Source organism: Peromyscus maniculatus, chromosome 1, assembly GCF_049852395.1.
Source record: "Peromyscus maniculatus bairdii isolate BWxNUB_F1_BW_parent chromosome 1, HU_Pman_BW_mat_3.1, whole genome shotgun sequence".
Classification (NCBI taxonomy): Eukaryota; Metazoa; Chordata; class Mammalia; order Rodentia; family Cricetidae; genus Peromyscus; species Peromyscus maniculatus.
In genome coordinates this window covers 157,600,327-157,612,325 of record NC_134852.1, presented here as the reverse complement: position 1 = coordinate 157,612,325, position 11,999 = coordinate 157,600,327, and the positions used below count along the sequence as shown (strand labels likewise).

General features: G+C 49.2%; 1 protein-coding gene across 2 annotated transcripts; it reads right to left on the bottom strand.

Annotated features, from left to right (window-relative positions):
• Positions 1-38: 38 nt before the first annotated feature.
• Ctsf (cathepsin F) lies at positions 39-6,575 on the bottom strand. Of its 2 annotated transcripts, XM_076556883.1 has the most exons (16): positions 6,424-6,575; positions 5,906-5,949; positions 4,910-5,730; positions 4,602-4,700; positions 4,236-4,320; positions 4,082-4,143; positions 3,886-3,961; positions 2,909-3,022; positions 2,640-2,785; positions 2,455-2,551; positions 2,294-2,374; positions 1,428-1,547; positions 1,287-1,351; positions 1,100-1,190; positions 652-710; positions 39-572 (listed from the first exon to the last, which is right to left on the bottom strand). In XM_076556883.1, the coding sequence occupies exons 3-16, from the start codon at positions 5,126-5,128 to the stop codon at positions 498-500; spliced, it is 1,389 nt and encodes a 462-aa protein (XP_076412998.1). In that variant the 5' UTR covers positions 5,129-5,730; positions 5,906-5,949; positions 6,424-6,575; the 3' UTR covers positions 39-497. The 2 variants fall into 2 exon arrangements, with proteins under 2 accessions (XP_076412998.1, XP_015854552.2); XM_015999066.3 differs by lacking the exon at positions 5,906-5,949.
• Positions 6,576-11,999: the final 5,424 nt, after the last annotated feature.

Genomic DNA, 11,999 nt, shown 5'->3' with positions numbered 1-11,999 from the left:
ACTAGGGATCCCTGGGACACTAAGCACTTACACCACACTGGAGATCAGGAGACCTCTTTATTGCTCTTAGAGAAGGCTGGTTACAAGTTTCCTAGATGTGGGAGGGAACCAGAAAATTGACAGTATGAGACAGAGGGAAACAAAGGCAGGAAGCCAGGGCCTGCTGAAGACAACGCTGGGTTTACGATGAGAACGGTTTCATTCTGCACCTTACCCGAGCCTGGGGTCCTTGCCCCAGCGCTGGCTTCCATGAAAGCCTCCTTCACCTCAGGATCCTCCTAGCTACCACAATTCAATAAAGATGCAGCTAAGAAACTTCAGGTGGACATGAGAGGGAGAGAGGGAGGAAAGAAGGGGCCCAGGGCCCACTGCTCACCCTGAGGTACCAAGTGCCTGTCCCTCAGCCAGCTGTGCCTCCTGAGGAGGGGCCTGGGGGATGAGTCAGGCTAAGGAAGGGGCCACTGTGGTCAGCATCAGGTCCTGTGCCAGCAAGTCCCTCAGTTCACCACTGCTGAGCTGGCCATGGTGTTCACACCACAGGCTCCAGAGCCACGGTACAAGTAGTAGTAACCCTGAGGGACAGTGGGACTTGGTGAGGGTGCTTAGGTAGAGTGAGGCTGGAGGGTCAGGGGCCAACCAGGCAAAACTCACCTCCTCTCCCCAGTTACTGCCCCAGCTGTTCTTGATGGCCCAATAAGGAGTGTTGGAGCCTGGGGAGCAACACAGAATACAAGGAGTCAGAGCCCCAATTCTCCACTCAGAGACCCGTGCACTGCACCCTTCATGTATCTGCAGTGGGACCTACAGTGCAATAGGAACTAAGAAACAGCAAAGAGCCAAGAGGGCCCCTACCGTCCTCATAGAGACCCCGTGCATCTGTAAGACTTGGAGAGAACACTTGTCCAGTTGCCTCTAGAATAACCTCCCACAGCCCCAGCTTTCCTGTCTACAAAAGGCATGGGTGTTTCTCTGAGGCTGGGATCCGGGTTCCCAGGCATTACTCCGAGGTTCCCCTCAGAAGGCCTAAGAAGCTGCTATCTATCCCCCAACTATGGCCTGGGGTGGATGGAAGGATAAGCAGGAGACCGGTGGAACTCACGGTTGCCATAGCCCACCAGCAACACAGCGTGGTCGATGAGCCAGGGGCTGCAGAGGGGCCGGAGAGGGTGGGCAATCCCATGGCGATAGAACTGACAAGAAAACGGGGGGTAGAATGCCAGCCTGAAAGGGCGAGTGTGGGAGGCGGAGACAAGAGAGGGGTAGGAGCTCAGAGACCAGGGCCTCACCTGCATGCCAAAGGCATTGATGGCGACTGAGATCGGTCCTTTCTGGGCCAGCCAAGCTGCCATCTCTGAGAGGGGAAGGCAGCGTCAGTGGTTACTTGGGCCCAGCAGCATCAACCTGGACCCACCCCGGCCCCCACTCACTGTTCTCATTCTTGCTCAGCTCCACTGAATCATTGATGTAGACTTTGGCTCTCTGTGCCGAGAAGCTGCAGGCCTGAACATGGCCCTGGTAGCTGTAGTCATCCTCTGTCTCCAGCCCTCCTGGAAAATGAGGAGACTCCTGCTTACCACTCATTCGTGTTCTCCCAGACAGAGGAGTGCCAAGCATCCCACAGACATGAAGCCACATGTTCCTTACAAACTCCCAGGGCCCCAGGCCTCTGAGGACTCTCCTCAGACTAGAGATGACTAGCTCAAGATGAAAGGATGAGGAAGGAGCTACATTAGCCAGCATGGACAGGACTCCGCTCCCATCTCTGCCTCCTTGCTGAGGCCTCATCCCAGGCTTCCTGGCACCTTGTCCTTTGCTGCTTGTCCTGCGCTGACAGTCTACTGCTAACGTAGCTCAGACCCTTGCTGGGCTCCTGGACCAGTTCCTTTGTAAGCTACCTCAGTTCCTTAGCTCACTGTCCTCTACTACTGCAGCCCATGGCTGAATTGATGCCTCTCCTCGGCAGAGAGATGTGTTACTGTCCAGGTTAGCATCGTAAGAACACAGACTTCCAGGAAGTGAAAACATCAAGATCCACTGGGTCCTTGTCATGCAACAGAATCCTGACATCTATTTTCTCACTTGACACTGGAGACAATCACACAAAGTAGACACTGTATATCCCATTTCACAGTTGAGATAACTAAGGCTCTGACAAAACTGACTTGCTGTAGACCTTCGGCCAAAAAGGGTCAACTTAAGGACCAGGGCCCAATCCTGTGTGACTCCCACGCTCATCTCTCCCTCTTGCAAAGAGGTGGCACCTGCTGCCCCGCCTGACCAAAATAATGCATACCCAAATTCTTTATGGCTGTGTAGGCATTGGAGGGCAATCCACCCAAGCAGGCCTTGTCCGTCTTGTCACAATCCAAGAGCTCTAGGAGACAGAAGGCTGGTTCCAAGGGGCCCTCTGGGGAGGCTGGCCTTAATGTCAGGGGGCTGGAGCAGGATGCTCACCCTGCTCTGACAGGGAGAGCAGAGTCCCCTGGTTCAGGAACCACTGGCCCTCCACATTGCCTGTGACAGAGAAGGCCCAGCAGGAGCCACACATGCCCTGCAAGACAACGGACATGGTCAAGGGTCTCCCTTTCTCCAGGGCCCCATGCACTTTGCCTTCTCATCCCCACTTCCGGGACTCCAACCTGGTCCTTCACTTCAGTGACCGCCCCTTTCTTCCTCCAGTCCCATTCGGGCGGGGCGAGATCATCTACGGGCTTGGCTAGACTCATCTTCCTGCCAGGCTCCTTTTGTAAAAGGGGATTCAAGTAGATGGTGTAGAATTCCTCCTCTGTAGGTAGAGGTGGGCAGGGCAGAGAGGGGGTAAATATTTTATGCTAGCCCAAACGAGGAGCTTCCAGAGCAGGGCCCAGTCTCTTCCAAGTTCTGCGAGGGCTCTGCTCACCATCCCCACCTGTGAGGTCACTGAACTTGGTGATCCCATACTGAGCTGTGCCACGGTCCAGGGCCTGAATCTTCTGTGCTCGTACCATGTTTCTGGTAAAGACAGTCAAGCGCCACTGGGCTTCTGAGGATCAAAGAGAAGGAGAGAGGCTTGAAACCAACCAGATCACAAAAGAACAGAAACGGGGTCAGCAAGCCACGTTTTCCCCAGGTGAGAGAGAGACTCTGGGTTGAGCTTGAAACTTCTGAGTGTGTTAGAGTGAGTGTGGTGAGCATTGTGTGTAGGTCGAAGGACAACTTCTGATATCACTCCTCAGGGTCTTCCACTTTTGTTTCACAAATGGTCTCTTACTGGCTTAGAACTTAATCAAGTAGGCTAGGCTAGCTGGTCGGTCATGAGTCGGTTTCTGCCTCCCATTCACTGCCGCCCAGGCCACCTTGTTGGGCTTCTTTGGTGGGATCTGGGAATTGAACTCATGTCTTCACACTTTCAAGGCAAGGGCTTTATTAACCGAGTCACTGCCTTAGTCCCTGAAACTGTCTGTAAGGACAGATCCCTGGGGCAGGTAGAATACGAGATGGAGAAGCAGACCACAAAGTGACAAGGTGGGAGGTGTGGTCCACTGTGGGAGCCTAAACCGGAGCACTGACCAAAATGAGACCGAAGGGTGTCACCCAGAAGAGGTTATGGGAAAGGCCACGATGACAAAGGAAATCCAACAGAGAAAATCTGGTCTCCGCCTTACCCGACCCTGCCTGGAGGGACGGAAGCCCATGGTTTCTGGCCAGGAAGATAAGATGGAAGGAGGGGACAGTCCACTCTTCCTTGACAGGATGGCTGCCTAGAAAGCTGGATAAGAACTCAGGGATTGGGGGTCCTTGAGAGACACAAGGTCCTTGTGTCCTTTCCTTCCTCAATATCAAAGTGCCATGACAGGAGAAGGCCCAAGTCTGACTGGGACAGGTACAGACAAGGCTGGGTCCTACCTTCCTTTGATTCGTAAGTGCGGTTATAGGTATTCATGAAGTCCTCGAAGACTGTGGCCATCTTTACAGAAAAGTCCTGGGAAGGCAAAAGGGTGTTTGTTTACAAGGCGTTCAGCCTGACCCCGGGGACACGAACTGAGGGTAAAGGGAAGAGAAATAAGGGGGCATTTGGCTCTCCCAGATGCAGGCTCCTCACCTGGGGGAGGGGATCCTTGTTCAGCATCGGAAGGAATGAGCTGAACGTCTCATTTCCATACTCTGGATAGGGTTGGAACAGAGAAGCAATCAAGGCTGAATTCTGAGTCAAGTATGGTCTGGGCTATCCCAGTCTCCTTGAGCTATCCCAGCACCTGTAGCCTTCGTATTCACTGGGCCACAGTCCCTCCTCAGCAGCATGTGTTTTCCTAGCTCATCCAGGACTTCGAAGCTGCAGAGCTGGTGGGAGAGAAGGAACAGTCTGGGGACAGGCTGGAACAAGCTCCTGGCAAGAGCAGCTAGATGCTCCTCAAAGCAGGGCCACATAGAAGGCAATCACGGCTTGGTGGAAGGAGGCCCTGGCCAGCAGCAGACACCAGCACCCAAATACCCACCCTTTCAGAGCATCTTGATCTCTAACCAGTAACTCAGAGCGGGGTAACCTCTGCTTCCTCACAGGACCCATCATTCCAATTGCTTGCCGGCCTAGGGCCAACAATAGCTGGAACCACATCACTCACCATGGTTTTCTTGGTCACGGGGAGCAGGCACACCAGCGGATCATTGCAAGGTGGCTCCTCCATTGTGGCTTCCAGGGAGAACAGAGAGCCCCGACCCACCTGGATGGAGAAGGAGGTGAGGCTGGCACAGCCATCCCCCCACTCTGCTCCTCTTAGGAGCCTGTAGTCCACCTGTGCTTCCCTATCCAGTCTTAGCCTGCACCTGCCCTTTCCTCCACCGTCCAGGACAACAGCCAAAATTTCAGTCAAACTCCACCTTGCATGATTCCTGGGCCCAGGCCCCGCGCCTGCTCCCCACGCATCCTCACCCGGCGGACGCGCCCGCGTACGGCCCCCAGCACGGCTCTCATCCCCGCAGCACGGCCGTAATTGTACATGTCCAGCGCGAAGCGGGCGGGCGCCAGCAGCTCCGGGGGCGACAGATCCCAGGCCTGCTCGTCGTCGGCCCGGGGCTTGGCGGGGACCGGGACCAGGGCCACGGCCCGGAGCAGCGCCAGCAGCCACAGCAGCTGCAGCAGCGGCGCCATGACGAGGGCGAAGCCGCTGGCCCGGACTTAGCGACCCACAGACGCGCGGATCAACCGACCCGGGGCGGAGCCCGCGGTCAGAGGCCACAGAGTGTCTCCCCACGGCCCTGGACAGCGCCGGGGCGGCCAATGGGCACCGATTCCTGGCGCCTGCGCGCTCGCTTATTTACGCGAGGCACGTGGAGCACGTGGGGATGGTGGGGCGGGGTATGGGGTGGGGAGAAGGACACAAGGCTGGGATTAAAACTCGAACCCACCACTTACTCCATCGTTATCTTAAGCAATGAAAGCCAGATCCCTTTAGTCATGGCAGACCTGTGAAGTTAGGTGGTGTCCCGTTTCACAAGTAAGGAGAGAAGTTTACAGAGGGCTCTGTTAGAGAGTTGAACTTGAACCCAGGCAATTGGCTCCAGAGCCTGGTTTGGCGGCTTGATCTCTTCTTTGAGGCTCCTATTGTCATTCGGGAGATGGTCAGTAATGTTACAGGTCCTGGGACCCGAGGATGTAGTTCAGTTGATAGAGTGCTTGTCTAGCATGCACAAAGCTGGGTTCCACCCCCAGCACAGAATAAACCTAGCATGGTTGAGGCTCGGCTGTTATCCCTGCATTCAGGAGGAAGAGACAAGAGCTGAAGTTCAAGGTCATTCTTGGATACATAGTGAATTTGAGCCTAGACTACATGGGTCTGAGTCCCACTCCCAACCCCCATGCATCTGGCTGTTAGGAAGCAATCATACAAGTAATCAACAAAGCAATGTGCACAAGGTGGGATCCTGCCTTAAGCACCGTGTTCCAGGGCTGCCAAGGGACAGCATCAAAACCTAAAACAGGGGAGAAATAAAAAATCCAAAGTGTAGAAAAGCATGTGGGAATAAACAAAAAGACCATAACCCAAGATGCATGCTATGTAAGCCTCAGGTGCACTTGAAGAGGGATTGGAATGGAGGGCTTTTATTACTAGAAGGGAATTTTCCACAAACTGCTTGGATACAAAAATCTACTGGTTTTGGAGCAGGGAAGCAGGCATTACTCTCAGCTCATAGGTGAGGGAGCTGTTGGCCAGAGCATCTTGTCTGAATCCTTGCCGTTAAAGCAGTTAAAAATAAACCTGGGTGGTGGTGGCACACGCCTTTAATCCCAGCACTTGGAAGGCAGAAGCAGGTGGATCTCTGAGTTTGAAGCCAGCCTGGTCTACAGAGCAAGTTTCAGAATAGCCAGGGCTACACAGAAACCCTGTCTCAACCCCACCCACCCCCAAAGAAGAAAGAATAAAAATACAGCCTAATGCTATCGACCTTGGTTGGCCCCCAGAGGCGGAAGGTGAGTTCCTGTTGTTGCTGAAGACACCATACTCTTCAGAAACAGGGCCCAGAGGCCACTGAGCTGGAAATGACCTGAATGCCTCCTTCCTGAGGACCAGCTTTCATGTCATATCAGGAGGATCCACGCAAGGTTCCATGGAAGGAAGGAGGGAAGCAACCAGCAGTCCTAAGACATGGTGCGCCACATCAGCAACCAGCACGGCACGATAACCCCGAAGGTGCGGTGGTGACATGTGTACCTCAGTGGTAACCAGCCGCTCTCTAGTTCCACTTCAGACCACTGAACAAGAGGGGAACAGTGCCTGGTGCTGGGAACATAGTCAGCTAGCTACTCAGGACTAGGGAGGTCAAGGATCTTGGAGGAGAACCTACAACCACTACTTTACTACACCAGCATCATCCCTGACCACAGTCTAAACATTTGTCCTTGTACCCAGACAAGTGTCCTCACCTCTCATCAAGGAAACTTCTCTTTCAAACAGAGAGTAATATAGAAAGTCACAACCAGTTAAAATGTAGAGTTGTGTAGAGATGTGTCCCAAATGGCTACATTTACAAAAACACTCCCCAACCTAAGGCTCAGGGAACATTTTGGAAGAGGGGGTGAAAATATTGCTCTTACAATCTTACAGAGACTCAGAGAGTTTTCTGTGAGGTTGTCTTCTAGTATCCTCAGAAACTATACCCATAAAGTCTTACCAACATGACTCCCTAAACATGAGCTGAACAAGGACAACATTAATAGACAGACATGTTAAAGTGAACGGGGTGGGGGGTCAGGGGGAGCCCACAAGGCCTCAGATCTACAGGCAACCCAGGAATGCTGAGAGTGGGAGAAACAGTCTTCTCCAGGGAGGAGCACACCAATTGATTATCTAATACCAAATTGTCAGCCCTGAAAACATACTCATAAATAATGTTCCTCAGGTGTGGTGTTTAGTCCCAACACTTGGGAGGCAGAGGCAGGTGGTTCTCTGTGAATTTGAGGTCAGCCTGGTTTACACAGCCAGTTCTGGGACAGCCAGAGCTGTATAATAGGGAGACCCTGTCTCAAAAATAAACAACAAAACAATCAAAAAACAAATAACGTAATGTAGACTAAGCAAGTTATATTTAGGAATATATATGTATATGCATATATGCATGTAATAATTAGTGATAAAAGATGCTATGAGTTTGAAAGAAAGCAAGGAGGGGTATATGGGAGGGTGTGGCAGGAGGAAAGGGAAGGGGGAAATGTTGTAATTATAATCTTGAAAATGTAAGAAATAAAAAGTAAGTACAATAAAGGTTTCATTATGACATCCTCAAAAAAGGTAGGAAGCGGGGTGTGATAGTACGCACCTTTGATTCCAGTACTCACGAGGCAGAGGCAGGCTGATCTCTCTAAGTCTGAGGCTAGCCTGGTCTACATAGTGAGTTCTCGGCAAGCCAGGGCAACATTGTGAGACACTGCCAAAAAAAAAAAAAAAAAAGAGGTAAGGAGAAAGATACTGATATTTTACAGAAATGGAAAGCTTTTAAACACATGAAATGTGAAGTTTCAGGGCTGGGGGATGGCTCAGTTGGTAAAGTGTCTCCATGTAAGCATGAAGACCGAAGTTTGATCCCCAGTTCTTGTCTAAAAAGCTAGGCATGGGGGGGGGGGAAGAGGTAGGTGGGTCACTGGCCCTAAGCCTGGCTTACTGGCTGAGCTGCAGGCCAAGGAGAGACCCTGTCCAAAAAAATAAAGTGGAGGACTCCTAAACAGTTACACCTAAAATTGACCTCCAGTCTAAACATACACCCACAACATACCTGCATGTGTGCATACACAAAGGAGTGCGTGCGTGCGTGCGTGCATGTGTGTGTGTGTGCACTGTGCTCATGGAGGCCAGAGAACAATTTGTGGAAGCCGGTTCTCCTCTTCCACTCATGTAGGTCTTGGGGATTCAACTTACGTCGTCAGACTTGACAGCAAATGCCTTAACTTGCTCAGCCATCTTACCAGCCCACAAGGAAGAAATTTCATGTATAGTTTGTTTGTTTGTTTGGCATTTTTTGTTTGTCTTTGTTTTAGACAAGTTCTGGCTTTGCAGTCCAGACTGACCTCAGATTCATTATATAACCCAAACTGGTATTGAACTTGTGGCAACCCTCCTGCCTCATCTTCTTGAGTGCTCTAATTACAGGTGTGTGCCACCATGTTTGGCTGACAAAGTAGCTATTTTTCATCTCCTAGATAATAAAGTTTTAAAAATTAAAATTAAAAAATTATCCTTAGATTGAGCATGGTTCTGTAAGCCTTTCATTCCAGTACTTGGGAAACAGAGGCAGGTGGACCTCTGTGAGTTGGAAGCCAGTCTGATCTATGTAGTAAGTTCTAGGCCATCCAGAACTACATAATGAACCCTGTCTCAAAAATAATTACACATGCCACCTCTGGGAACTAGAGACTTGCACATGTTAAATGCATGTATATGATTTTCAGAGCATTCTTTTTGGCTGAAAATGTACAGTAACAAGGGACTCATTAAATGAAATATATGCACAGAATACTGTATGGTTGTCCAAAGAATGAAACAGTGGGCTATGGATCGAGTTCTAGGCAAGCCTGGGCCCCACAGTAAAAATTAAAATGAAGCAGCTATATTATATATTGCATACATTCTTATTTATATGTCCGTATATATACCTATATATAGGGAGACGAAACTATAAATATAGAACCTGAGGCACTTTATAAAAAAAAGCAAGGGGAAGGGGAGCCAGGGAGAAAATAGTATACCACTCTCCAACTGGTGTAACTGTAAATACTTGAACAAATAATGCGTGTATGTAGGCTTTGAAACAGTGCCTACGATGGCCTATCAGACCTCACGTAGTCTAGCTTGCCTTTTGGTATCTTTGTTTTTTAAAGACTTTGTGTGTGTGTGTGTGTGTGTGTGTGTGTGTGTGTGTGTGTGTGTTTCATGAGTTTATGTGCATCATGTGTATGCCTGGGGCCTGATAAAGTCAGAAGTCATTGGATCCCCAAGTACTGGAATTACAGGTGGTTGTGGGCCACCTGATGTGGGTGCTAGGACCTGAACTTGGGTCCTGTGGAAGAGCAGTGAGCACTCTTAACTGCTGAGTCATCTCCCGGGCCCTGCCTTTTAGTATCTTGCAACAACCTTGTCTGGTCCACCTCTTCCTCTTATTCCCCTCCTCTGGCTCAGGACATCTTGCTGTCCCTGGAGCAGCCTGAGCATTGCTGTTTTGGAGCTAGTTCCTCAATGGCTGTCAGGAATGTTCTCCCAGGTGTCTACAGGCTTTATTTTTCACCTTCTGCCTTTGCTCGGATTTTGTCTTCTCAGTGAGGCTTGCACTGATCACCTTAATTAAAATATTACTCACCCTTAATTTCCCCTTCCCTTACTATTTTTTCTCTTTTTCCCCACAGTACTCACCACCATCGAACATTGTATTATTTCATGTGCTTAGTGCCATGTTTATGGTCTGTTTATTGCCAGTGCATTGTAAGCAAAGAGAAGAGATCTTGTCTACAGAGTGAATTCCAGGACAGCCAGAGCTACACACAGAGAAACCCCATCTCAAAAACCAGAGAGAGAGACAGAGAGAGGAAGAGAGACACAGAGGGAAGAGCTCTTTAATTCACTTACTGATGGCATCATCATTAATACAGTTAACTTTATAGAATCTAAGATCACCAAAGAGACAGGTCTCTGGACATGTCTGATAGATTATATAGATTATCTAGACTGAGTGGGTGGGGGCAATGATAAATGAGGTAGCATCATTCCAAGGACAAGGGTCCTGGGCTGCATAAAAAGAAGAAAGATAGGCGCTGTGGATATGGTTCTGTATGCTGTGAATGTGCTGCTCTGATTAGTTCATAAATAAAGTACTGATTGGCCCGTAGCCAGGCAGGAAGTACAGGCAGGACAAAGAGAGAAGAATTCTGGGAACAGGAAGGCTGAGTCAGGAGTCACCAGCCAGATACAGAGGAAGCAAGATGTGAAGGCAGAACTGGGGAAAGGTACCAAGCCACATGGCTAAATATAAATAAGAATTATAGGTTAATTTAAGATGTAAGAGCTAGCTAGCAAGAAGCCTGAGCCATTAAGCCATACAGTTTTAATTAATATAAGCCTCTGTGTGTTTATTTGGGTCTGAGTGGCTAAGGGCCTGGGCGGGACTGGAGAAAACTCCAGCTATAGATAGATCAGCCATGGTGGTGCACGCCTTTAATCCCAGCACTCAGGAGGCAGGAACAAGTGGATCCCTGTGAATTTAAGTTCAGTCTGAACTATATAATAAGTTCCAGGACAGCCAGGGCTACATAGTGAGACCCTATCTCAAAAAAACCAAAGAAGGAGGAGAAGAAAGAGGAGGAGGGAAAGACTAAAAGAAAAAGAAAAAGAAGGAGGAGGAGGAGACAGAGGAGAAGAGGGAGAGGAAGGAGGAGGAGGAAGAGGAGGAGGAGGAGGAAGAGGAGAAGCAGCAGCAGCAGCAGCTTGTACAGATTTAGCCTTCCTCTTTCTCTGTAGATGTAATGTGACCAACCACACCCTGTGCCTGTCATCATACCTTCCCTCCATGATTATTGTATTCCCTGGAACTTAGTGCAAAACAAACAAAAATCAAAAAGAACAAAGAGGAAAGCAACATACAGATTATGAATTTAACACCTTGTGGATGCTCAACAAATATTTGCTAAATACAGAATATGATAACAATTGTTATCTGCAAGGAAGGAAATTGAGTATTGGAGATAGAAAAGAAACTTACTTTTTGTTTTTTATTGTTGTTGCTATTATTATTGGGTTTTCAAGATAGGGTTTCTCTGTGTAACAGTCTTGGCTGTCTTGAAACTTGCTTTGTAGACCAGGCTGGCCTTGAACTCCCAGAGATTTGACTGCTTCTGCCTCCCAAGTCCTTGAGATTAAAGGCATGCACCACCACCACCTAGCTAATTTTTATTATTTTTAATTGTGTATGTATGAGTGTGTGTGTATGTCTGTGTGCATATGTGCAGGTGTCAGATGATGCCTGGAGTGTCAGATGCTGGAATTAGAGGTGGTTGCAAGCTACCTGATGTAGGTGCTGGGAATCGAACTTCAGTCCTCTGGAAGAGCAGCACATGTTCTTAACCACTAGGCTGTCTCTCCAGCCCCAGAAACTTACTTTTCAGTACACACTTTGATATACCAAGTGCTTTTATTAACAAGTAAAAATCTAATTAAGGATGTTTTAAGCTGGTGGTTGTGCCACATGCCTTTAATCCCAGGACTTGGGAAGTAGAGGCAGGCAGATCTCTGAGTTTGAGCCCAGCCTGGTCTACAGAGTGAATTCCAGCCAGGGATACACACAGAGAAATCCTGTCTCAAAAAAAAAAAAAAAAGAAAGAAAGAAAAGAAAAAAGAAAAAAATGTTTTAGCCCTGCCAACAATGTGTGAGCACTGGAAGTGACAGTGACAACTGGGACCTAACTCCTTATTTGACAAGTACCAAGAAGTTTAGCAACTTGACCTAAGCCATACAGACAGGATTTAAATACATCTGATAAT